Genomic DNA, 12,171 nt, shown 5'->3' with positions numbered 1-12,171 from the left:
ACAACAACATGCAGTGGATATTTGTGCTTCTGGAAGGTAGGATGGTGTCCTGCCCTTCCAAATCATAAGCCATGACCATTTTTCTATAAACATGTGCACCAATACTATAATCAGATGTGATCTCAATCAAAGGAATAAAAATCTGGCATTATTTCCATGATCTATCATTATGATCTGTGATCCCTTAGTTTATTACTATCTGTGCATTATTTTACATTAATTGCAATTTACAAATTAACAAAAACTGTACTTATGTACTTTAAAAAAAATCAACCCATATTTATGAACATTTAGAATTCTAATTCATGTCTTTATACTGTTAACCAAAGAATACAATACAAAATCTGCTTACTTTAGGAAATGTACATGAAAGATCCCAGCTAATTTATCTTGGTGAAAATGACACAATATTAAAAAAGAAGGCTTTTTATATAATTATTCTCATGAATGTACATGAAATATATCTTCCCTAGCAGTATTCATTATTCCTCTTTGCATTTCATGGCTATTTTTATTTTTTCTATTTTGTTTTTCCACCAATGAGGCTGTAGTCAAATAATGCTGAGGAACTGATTTTCTCTCTTTGGACTGAAAAATTAAACAGATACTAAATTATGACAGTGAATTTAGAAAGGAAGGCTCCAAGGGCTTGAAAGAACATGTCTGAGATAATATGATGCTTCTAAGAATATTGCAATCACATCCAAGCAATCACTGAAGCGTGGCATGTAACTACCTCCTCGGCTAATATGCCTTTTTCTCCATGATGACTAATCATGTTCTATTAAACAGCAGTAATGCTGGAAGAACTCAACTATATAAGTGTAATGAAGCCAGTATTCTCTCTGGACAGATTAGCTACAACTGATTTGACACATACCATCATAGGAGCTTCAGACCTGACAAACTCTGTGCTTGCCTCTGATTTATGCCGTCAAGCTCTTCGGAAAAGAGAATGAAACCCAAATGTTCAGTTTGGTAGAGATGAAATGTATGAATGCGCTTAACTGTCAGTTAAAGAAAGTTACCATTTTTTTGTCTTTTTCCTTCTATTGTCTCTCTCCAGTAACTCTCATGCAATATTCCTAAAATCCGACCTAGATATCCAGTAAAATGGTCCCCTGTCATGAGCTATTTCATTAGTATATTCATGATCCCTCTTTATTCTCTCCCTTGTGTATTTTTTCATTCAAAATCATTGTATTACTATAAATGGTTTCTGTAATTCATTTTTCCTTGTGTATTAACATTCTCAGTGCTACTTAACAATATCCTGGTGGAAATGAAAAGAGGAAGAAGAGAAGCAATTTTTTAGAGACATATAGATTTACACTTTCAAACTAATAGAAGGCTGTAGAAGGAGACGAAGAACTAAATTGTTCAGATGATCCTTGCACTGCTGTTGTTCTTATTAGTATTCTTTTGGGATAAATTGGGAGTAGCTGTAAGGACAAAGCGCTCATCCGGGCAACCATACTGCAGGAGGATATCAATGCATTCTTGGCTTGTTGCTTGTCTCGCATAGGCCAAAGCACTGTTTCCATGGGCATCACATGCCATAACATCAACACCATACTGTGGAAAGAATAGACAACATTTCAAGTCCTGTAATCACTTCTGAACAGCAGCAGGCAGAAAAGTCTACAAGAAAAAGACTTTTCATTAGACTAAAGCCTACTTTACCAATTTCTTATCTTGGGATTTTAAATCTGAGCTGCTTTTGCCATGTACTTTGCTAAAGATCCCTGGACCAGCATTGCTGCTCCTATATCTTTGGTCTGAGTGAATTCATATCAAAATGACATGAGGTTCATATCTTAAGATGTGCACCAAAATCGGCCATAAGAGAATCAAAAATAGATTTGAGAGGTATCAGTCAAAGTAGGACTGTGTCTTTAATAAAAATATCTAATACCAGGGTTTTCTTCTATTGGAAACAAATGCAAGAGCATCTGGCTATCTGATTCACTGATACTGGCAATCTGAACATTTTCATGTTCCAAATCCATGTGGTACTTATTTACCCAAATTAAGAGCTGCACCAACACGACATTTCCTTTCCTGCAAGCCAAATGTAAAGCTGATCGTCCATCCCCTTCGCCACAGGTTTCATTCACTTCTTCACGTGTTCCATGCGCAAGAAGCAGGATGACAGTCCGCAAATCTTCCTCTGCAATTGCTCGTAGCAGGTGCTGACCTAAAGAAAGGTCTAAACATTGCAGTGGAGCAAGAAAGAGTTTTTGCTCATATTTGGCCCGGATCCATTGCTCTTTTTCTTCCCTAGGATATAAATACATATTATCATTCAATATAAATCTTCATCATTTAGGCCTATCCTCAAACTGACCTTTGAAACACACACACAATTTGACAGATTTGAATCAGGGCAGTTGTAATGTTTAGATTAAATACTTCAGATAAAAAAAATATTATTAGAACTATTTTTAATCACATATAAACAATTGTACCCTAACTCTTTTGCATATTACCTAAAACATTTAAACTAAAAGTGATAAAAAATGTAATGGTAACAGAGTCAATTTATCATTCAGCTATATCACCACACTGATATATTCTATGAAATTTAGCAGAAGTAAAAAGAAATTACAATAACTTTACTAGCAACGACTGCAGATACAGTAAGTATATTTCCCATGTTACATTAATCATTTTATAAATCATGCTCCAAGATTATGAAAATGTAAAATGATGAGATATACATATATATTTATTTGTTGTGTTTCTATCCCAAATTTTCTGTATTGCATATATGGGCAAGTGTACCTGTGTTTCTGTTTCCCTAGTATTTCCTCAAGCTTTCTGATTGGGCTGAGAGATATTTTAGGCTAAAGTCCTTGATCAACCCTGTGCAGTGGCGTAGCGTGGGGGGTGCAGGGGGGGCCGGCCGCACCGGCCGCAACATCTGGGGGGGTGCATTAGATGCATTTTACTTTAATTACATCAGTATTTTCACGGGTTAGGGGGCGCAAATTACTTGCCTTGCCCCGGGTGCTGACAACCCACGCTACGCCACTGACCCTGTGATCAAGCAGGGAGCTGAATATAGCATTCCCTAATCTAGATCTGAAGCCTTTAAAAGCATAAAATATTAAGATGGGAGATTTCAACTACTCAACTACAGGTAGTCCTCTACTTACAACAATTCACTTAGTGACCATCTGAAGTTACAATGGCACTGGAAAAAGCAACATATGACCATTTTTTACCCTTACAATTGTTGCAGCATCTCCATGGTCATGTGATTTACATTCAGATGCTTGACAACTGACTCACATTTATGACGGTTGCAGTGTCCCGGGGTCATATAATCCCCTTATGCAACCTTCTGACAATCAAAGGCAATGGGGAAACCAGATTCACTTAACAACTGTGTTATGAATTTAACAAGTGCAGTGATTCACTTAACAACTGTGGCAAGAAAAGTCGTAAAAATTCTCACTTAGCAACATAAATTTTGAGCTCAATTGTGGTCATAAGTTGAGGACTACCTGCATTTTTTGAAAAGTATTTTGCCAAAACCAAGATGTTTTTGGTTTGTATTGTTGGTAGTAGCTACTTTTCCTACCACAAAATCTAGGACCAAAGGGCAGAACAAGAAGTAATGGATGGAAAAGAAAGATCCAACCTAGAACTAAGGAGAAATTTCCTGACAGTAAGAACAATTAATCAATAGAATGGCTTGCCTCTAGAAGATGTGGGTGATGAATCACTGGAGGTTTTAGGAAGAGATGGACAGCTATTTGTCCCCCGGTATAGGGTCTCCTGATTAAAGAAAGGGGTTGGACTAGAAGATCTCCAAGGTCCCTTCCAACTGTTACTGTTTACTGTTTAACAGGTATAGTACTAGTTTTAACCATTCAGTCATGTCTGAGTCTTGGCGATTTTATAGGTAAGTGCTCTCCATGCTATTCTATTAAGCACAGCTTCTTGCAGTTGTTGGATGCTCATCTTTGTATCAGCTTTGAAGGTTTCAAGCCAGCAAATTCTAGAATTATTGACTTCTCCAATGAATTTGCACACATAGCATGGCCAAAATAAATCAAATGTAGTCTTGTGATTTTTGGCTTTTAGTGATGTTTCTGGCTTTATATGGTTCAGCACTTCTTTGTTGGTTGTATGGTATATGCATGGTATATGCAATAATTTACTCCAGCAGTATAGTTCAAAGGCAACAAGTTTAAGATTACTTGTAAGGAAAATTTTCCTAAACAGAAATATGTGTACATGAGTGGAACACTTTACCTATGGAGTTTGGGAGTTCTCCATTTGTAGGGAAGCTGGACTGAACATTCAATAAAAATATGTAATATCAGGATAACCACCTCTTATGAATGGTTTAGTTGACTTTCCTGTACATTGCAGGGGTTGGAATTAGATGCTCCTTAGTTTTATATAAGGATAGTAATGAATGACAAATCTAGATATCTGCAGTTGTCTTTCAAACTATGAATTCCAAAAATGTAACTTAAATTGCTTAGAAAATACTTTCTAATCCTGTAGAAGCCTTCTCTTCAGAGAGATTATTATAGAACAGCATCAATTTGTTCTTTGGAAGTATAGTTCTGTAATACCTAATTAGGCAGCTGGTAGCAATATGCTGATTTTTTTAATTGACCCTAGTCAAACAAGTCCATTTGCTTTCTGTTTTCCACCCATACACTATAAATACCATTGTGATCTGTCCCCACATTGATCTGTGATTCTTCTGGAATCCACTTATTATATTGTCTATTCCCTCCTATCCATTCTTGGCGCTATTGTATCCTGCATTTGGTTTAAACCCATTTTCCAAACTTGGGGCATTGCACTTAATTATGCACATTATGTCTAGCTAGCCTAACAAATAGTTCTACTTCTTATGAAGCACTCACAATGAATTCCCATTTCAGTGGAGATGCCAACTAATAAGATATTTCAGCTTGGTGCCTATTTTATTTTCTGTATGCAAAATCACAGCATTGGAACTGAAGACCTTTGAGACTTGGCTCTTCTGCAACAATAGCCAGGATTGTCCTACCAATAGTTGTTATTAAGTTAGTTTTAAATTCATTTCTTCTATAGACATGTAGAGAATCAAGAGCATTTTGCGAAGCACTGCTGGTCCTAAGTCAGGCATACTTTGACTCTGCAAACTGAAATCATAGCTTTCTTGTGGATATGAGTATGACACTCAAAGTATATAATAATAAAAATCAAAATCTTTTAACAGAATGAAAAATGTACAATCTACTATATAATTATAGAAATCAATTTCAAGTACATTTATTTTTGTACATAACTTCATTCATTATTGCAATTTCTTTAAAATGAAAGCCACTTCAGGATGAAGCAACGAAGTATGGATCTGGAGATCTGTTTCAACTACAGAAGAAATGATCTTTTGAGCTTCATTAGCAATTGCTGTTGTTCTTCCAATAATGTAGTGTCAGGTAAACTTTAATCTGTTTTAAATGCTTATGTAAATGTGTCTTTTACAGAGGAAATCTGGATTAATTTTGCATTACTATCTGGTGGGAAGAGCATGACCTTACTATAACCTCTCAACATACTTTGATGTAAACCTCTCTACCATATGCACTTTCTGAAGTGAGAGATGTGCTATTCAAAGGAGTACAAAGGAATTTACTGTTCCCATACAGTAAACATATTAAAACATTATTCCCACCTCTTGTATTAAAACAATCTAAGGATTTGCTGCACTTTTTGAAAACTTACTTAAATACTAAAAACTATGGGGCTTAAAATTACTTCAGTATGTTTTATAACATAAGAGCTAGTTTGATATAATGGCTAAAGGATTGGGCTAGAATTCAGGAGATTGTGAGTTTTAGTCTCTTGCCCTGGCCAAAAACTCAGCTGGATGACATTTGGCCAGTCACTCTATCAATCTTAGGAAAGAGGCAGTGGCAAACCACTTCTGGAAAAAAATCTTAGCATGAAAATTTTAGGAGTCAACACTGACTCAAAGGGACAAAAAAACTCCATACAATAATAAGTAATAGGTGGGTAAAAATAAGAATAATATTCGGAGAGATATTCCAAAGAGTGCCATCAGCCATCATTGAAACAGAGAAAAAGAAACCCTTTACTAGGAATAACTCCTATTATTTTAAAGTGATAGACAATATCTGATATAAGTATCTGATATGAGACCTGGAATACTGCATCCACTTTTGGTCACCACATTACAAAAAAGATATTGAGATTTTGGAAAAAGTGCAGAGAAGAGCAACTAAGATGATTAAAGGCCTGGAGACTAAAACATATGATGAACCATTGCAGGAACTGGGTTTGGCTAGTCTAGAGAAAAGAAGGAATAAGGATGACATGTTAGCAGTATTCCAGTATTTTCCAAAGCACCAGAGGACAGGACAAGAAACAATGAATGGAAACTAATCAAAGAGAAGCAATCTGAAATTAAGGAGAAATTCCTAACAGTGAGAATAATTAACCAGTGGAATAGCTTGCCTTCAGAAGTTGTGGGTGCTTCATCACTGGAGGATTTTAAGAAGAGACTTGACAGCCACTTGTCTGAAATTGTATAGGGTCTTCTGCTTGAGCAGGGATTGGTTGGATTAGGAGAGCTCCAAGGTCCCTTCCAGCTCTATTCTGGTTCTGTTCTGTTATCTTCTATGGTGTTGATATTATCCATGTGTATCAAAAATAAGTATTCGTAATAGAACTCCCTTAAGAAACAGTACTATTTTCTTTATCTGTTTGTTATTTTGGTTCTTTTTAAAAATATCTCATTATGTAAATGAGATTTACATTAAAATATGATAAAACAATTCAGTAATTCATCATAAAATAATAAAAACAATAACTATGATCAACTAATCATTCTGTTCAATCAATACAAATTGTCACCAGCAATAAGAAAATGACAAAATAAGGAATTTTAAATAGCTATCATTCCAGATTTCTTTGACCTCGATGAGCAATGAAAACAATATAGGGAAGGTTTCAGAAAGGCTTCCCTCAGTAAGACATCGGTCATATCTCACATGAATGTCAGCAAACTTCAGTCAGAAGATTGGTATCTTAGAGCAGAGGCCCCCAACCTTTTAGGCCCCAGGGATCGGTTCTGTGGGGAAGTTTTTCTGTGGGCCAGAGGGTCCGTGGTTTTGTGTGCTGCCTGCATCCCATGGATGGGGCTTTGCTTGTTTGCATGGCCCAGTTTCTGCTATGCCACGGCCAGGTGCTGGTCCCAGACTGGGGGTTGGGGACCTATATCTTATAGTATAGAAGTATGTGTTAAAAAGAAATTCTTAAGATCCCCAAGTCATTTAGTGGTCAGCAGGAGTTGCTGAGCTGTATATATAAATAATATACAGTCAAATAAAGCCATAGTCTTATTCTCTTTGTGTCAGAATCTACTTTGTATAAATAAAAATCATGGGCCAGTAGTTGCAGATCAGAAAAACATCCATGGCTACTCTGTGAGTTCCTCAGTGCAATGAGAAATGGAGTGTTTAGAATGTTTAGAACAGAATAGAACTGGAAGGGAACTTGGAAGTCTTCTAGTCCAGGGCTTTTCAACCAGTGATATGGGTACCACCTGTGGCACATTGGCACCTAGCAGGTGGTATGCGACCATCCTAGAAAAGTGGTAGCAGGGGAGGGGAATGAGCTGAACCGGTGGCAGCACTGCACAAGCCTGAGCAAGAGACGGCTGGAGCTGCAGGGCTGTCAGGGCTCAGCGGAAGCACCAGGATCAGCGCTAGGCTCCAGCTGGAGCTCGGTGCTGATCCTGGCTCTTCTGAGCCCAGAAGAAGCGCCGATCAGCTGGGATGTTGCAGCATCTCCAGGGTCTTGTGATTTACATTCAGATGCTTGGCAACTGATTCATATTTATGATGGTTACAGTGTCCCAGTGTCATGTGAAGTGACCAAAACCTGCTGCAACCACCCAGCAGACAGAGGGAATAAAAACCAAACACCCCCACCCCACCCCCACTGCCAATCCTCAACAGAAATGCTCACAACATTGAAAACCTCGGGCAGGAGGAAGAGCGCCGTGGGCAGGCAGGTGTCTTGCTTGGCTGTGGCTTGGGGGGCACTTTTTTCAGTGCCATTGTAACTTCAAACAGTCACTAAGTGAACTGTTGTAAGTTGAGGACTATCTGTACTTCATCACTTTTTTCCTTTTTTGGGGGGGGGTCATCAAGTTTTTGAAACCTTGCTAGGCAACTGGTGGTACTCGGATGTTGCCATATCCTAAAAGTGGTACAATGGGTGAAAAGGTTGAAAAGCTCTGTTCTAGTCCAGGCCCCTGATCAAGCAGGAGAACCTATACCATTTCAGACAAGTGACTGTCTAGTCTCTTCTTAAAAACCTCCAGTGATGGAGCACCCACAATTTCTAAAGGCAAACTGTCAGGAAGTTTCTTCTTAATTCCAGGTTGTTTCTCTCTTTGGTCAGTTTCCAACCAATGTTTCTTGTCCTGCCCTCTGATGCTTTGGAGAATAATTTGACCCGTTCTTCTTTGCGGCAGCCCCTCAAATACTGGAATACTGCTATCAAGTCACCCCTGTTTCTTTTTTTCTTTAGACTAGCCAAATCCAAGTCCTGCAGTCGTTCTTCATATATTTTAGTCTCCAGGCCTTTGATCATTTTAGTTGCTCTTCTCTGAACTCTTTCCAAAGTCTCAACATATTTTTTGTAGTATGAAGACCAAAATTGGTTGCAGTATTCTAGGTGTGGTCTCAGTAGGGTTTTATAAAGCAGTACTAATACTTTGCATGATCTTGAGCCTATGCCTCTGTTTATACAGCCCAGGATTGTATTAGCTTTTTTGGCTGCTGCTGCACACTGCTGGCTCATAGTCAAATGATCATCCACTTGGACTCCAAGGTCCCTCTCACAGTTATTGTTTTTGAGCCAGGTCTCACCTAATCTGTACTTGTACCTTTCATTTTTCCTGCCTAAATGTAAAACTTTGCTTTTCTCCACATTAAAATTCATTTTGTTAAATGATAGGTATGTAGTAAAAATAAATATTAAGAAAAATAATATAATATTTTGCAAATCCAAATGCTACATTATGCAATTGGCATTAAACAACTGTCCAAATAAGGGCACATTGAAGACATAGTGTTGGCTCACAGGCCTCAGCATTTTAACAGTCTATGTACTGTACATCAATGCAATACTTTTATTTTTAATTGGTTATGAAATTGTCCTTCAGCATGAAATTCATGGAAAATACTGGAAGGCTAGAGTATGGACCATAAGAAATAAAACTCATCTATGAAATGCTCAGTGACTTGGACTTATAGTAAGAAGTAAACACAGAGGCAGGGCTGAGAGGTTTCCCATATTCCATTTGAATGTGACTTTGCCTTGTTATTTGAAAGAGACTGATAGTTCTCCTTATAAGAAAAATAGGTTACTCCCAAAAGGCAAGGGGAAAGGAGCACTTTTCCAGACTATATTTCTACTGTATCCTTTCAACTGATTGATGAATTGACCAGTCTAGTGTTTAATTGTCAGAGCCATGGCCCTATTTTCAGCTGTGGAAAAGAATTTTGCCTTTCTTCACAAGGAAGTTTCTAGCATTCAGTTGGGAATGGGCAGAGCTGAAGAGTGAGGCTGATCTTCACTCACAAAACCAAAAATTAGCATGACAACAATAACAGCTGACTGAACATGGATAGTTACTGAATGGGAATATTTAAAGGGAAAGAAATGAGAAAGAAAAACCTCCAAAGACATCAGAATGTATTTTGTCCCAAACATTGCCATACATATTCATATGTTCCTCTTCTTATTCAGTGTACCTGACTCAAATCACAAATCAAACAAATTTGTCTAACAATCTCATTTCTGAGATCACAGTTTATTTAGATCCAGATTCCTTTTTCCCCAAGGAAAGCTAGTCTAAAAGCAGAATTGACAGCACTGGTAACCTTAACATCATTTCAACCCCCATGAAGTCCATGCTCAGATACTCTGTTAACTATTGAGCTAACAAATGAATTATTAGAGCAGGCAGCAATAAGGAGAAAGGAGTGAGCTGAATGCTTTATTTTAGCACATAGTGATATACTTTTAAATAAATTAGTTGGATAAAAGGGAAAATGTGGAGAATAGCAAAGGGCACTCCTTCTTGTCTTTCTAAGCAACTTTTTCTGTACTAAAGTTAGTAAAATGTGGTTGTCATGGTCCTAAGCAAATAAAAATCATGAAAACTGAGGTTAGAATCAGTGCACTTCCCCATAATCATAGCATAAGTTAACACAATGGAAAGTAAAAATATGAATTTCCACCATTGTGATAATCCTTCACAATGGTTCCTTTTTCAAAGTTTTGTCAGTTAGCAGGACTAAGATATTGTCTCAATTAACTTTTTTCCAAAATACATTTCAAAATGCTCTTCACTTGAACTGTGAATGAAATTAGTGCTGCTTCAGGTAAGGTTTATTAAATTAATAAGAGGAAGCATAATTTAAAACACTGGGCAGTACTTTGTAAAATACCTGAAGACTGTAAATTCCTTTTTCTTTTAACCTGTTACTATGAGACTCAGCTTTGTTTATAACAAAGGACTGATATCACAGGATGCAAATCATCATGCTGCTGCCTCCTCTATACCAGAGAAGTGATGATGCATTAAAGCTTGACGAAACAGCACCATCAATTTCCTGGTTTTAATATGCATCTTTACCATCAATGAACTCTAAACATTTTTTAATGCAAATAATGGAAACTGGGCCCTGTTTCCTACTTTGCAGAGGGCTACACAAATATAGCCCCAAACCCTTATTAGCTCTTTTAAGATAACATCCAATTAACTTAAACTCTTCTGGCATTTGAACCATAATTTATTGTAATCTAAAAAAAAATCAGAAAACTTGGGTGGGAAGAAGAGGGGAAGAAAAATGATCACAAGTCAAATAGCAAATATGCTTTTGATTATAATTTTGCTTTAGAACATGCTATGTCATCAGAGCATGGTAGAGTATAAATATTCAGCTGTGAGTTAGCATCCAGGCAGGAATTTTTAATATAGCATTACATTTTTTAAAAGCCAAGGTTTTAAACTGGTTGAAAACATCTACAGCATTCAGAAAAATATTGAACTTAATGTTCACTTCACTCTTTTTTGTTTCCCCCCCGTCCTTTTTTCTGATATAAATTCAAAATTGCTTTTAGTTCGACTATTAGTCATCTTGGGCTTTTAGATACTTCAAAAACATAAATTCGAATGGACGCTTGATTTCAGGGGAGCAAATTTCAACAACCTTAAAAAATATTAGGTAAGATTCAATAGACAGAAATCCTCAGGTCAAAGAGTTGGGGAAATTCTCAGAAATAAAATGCTGAAAAATAATCACGTACCGTACTAACAAAAAAATCAGGATAGCTTAGTAAAGTGCTGCAGATGTTTAAGGAAGCTTTCACCTGAACTAAACGTTTTGTTTGATATTGTTATGTAGCTGAGCAGTCTATATCCTAAGATGATTCAATCACTTCCTCTCAACATTCTCATTGCTTTTACATTTTAAGCAAACTCTTCCTGAGCAGTTAGAACCACGTTTAGGGAAGCCAATCCCCTTGACACTTGTTCAGTCTTCTGGAAAATGAAGCAATCAGCAATACCACTGAAGAAATTTGAGGCAGCAGTCTTAGCCAAGTTGGTTTTCCAACAGATAACTGGGTAGTTAAAATCTATAGCACCCCTCCCCCCACTGTTATTTTCTTTTCCTGGTATTTTTTTATCCTTGAAACAAGATAGGAAGTACATAGGGTTGAAAGTGACTGGGCCTAAATCATCAGTGGCCAACACTTTAAACCACAATGCTTTCAGCAGTTTCTGCCCAAACCTTCCCTGCCAGGATGTGGAGCAGGCTGTTGGCTCCCCTCTGAGCAAGGAAATGATGGTTTGAATCCTTTCTTTCCAAAACACACACACATGAATATGCACAAAAGAGAAAGGATGAGAAAGAACAAGAGACTGAATGTTGGATTCTGCAGACCCCATCACCTGCTGGTTCTGGTACTACTAACATCTATCCCATTCCCTCCATTGAATGGAGTCTCTTGAGGAGAAAAAGGTTTATCTTGCTTCTTTCAATGTACCTATAAAATACCTCTATTTTTGGAAATTTCTGCTAAGACTCCTTGTCTCAATTTGTCATGAACCAACTT

General features: G+C 37.2%; 1 protein-coding gene across 1 annotated transcript in view; it reads right to left on the bottom strand.

Moving 5' to 3' along the window:
* Nucleotides 1-1,380: 1,380 nt before the first annotated feature.
* The window catches only part of LOC308676256 (arf-GAP with GTPase, ANK repeat and PH domain-containing protein 1-like), a gene marked incomplete at its 3' end in the record, with an annotated part of 320,681 nt that continues 309,890 nt past the window's right edge, over nt 1,381-12,171 (bottom strand). The window contains exons 5-6 of the mRNA XM_081342070.1: nt 2,025-2,280; nt 1,381-1,575 (exon numbers count right to left, since the gene is read on the bottom strand). Coding sequence (XP_081198196.1) covers nt 1,381-1,575; nt 2,025-2,280 — 451 coding nt within the window. The remainder of the gene's footprint in view (nt 1,576-2,024; nt 2,281-12,171) is intronic.

The sequence above is a fragment of the Vipera berus genome (assembly GCF_964194415.1).
Source record: "Vipera berus genome assembly, chromosome: 1".
Classification (NCBI taxonomy): domain Eukaryota; kingdom Metazoa; phylum Chordata; class Lepidosauria; order Squamata; family Viperidae; genus Vipera; species Vipera berus.
This window is presented reverse-complemented; position numbering and strand designations above follow the sequence as displayed.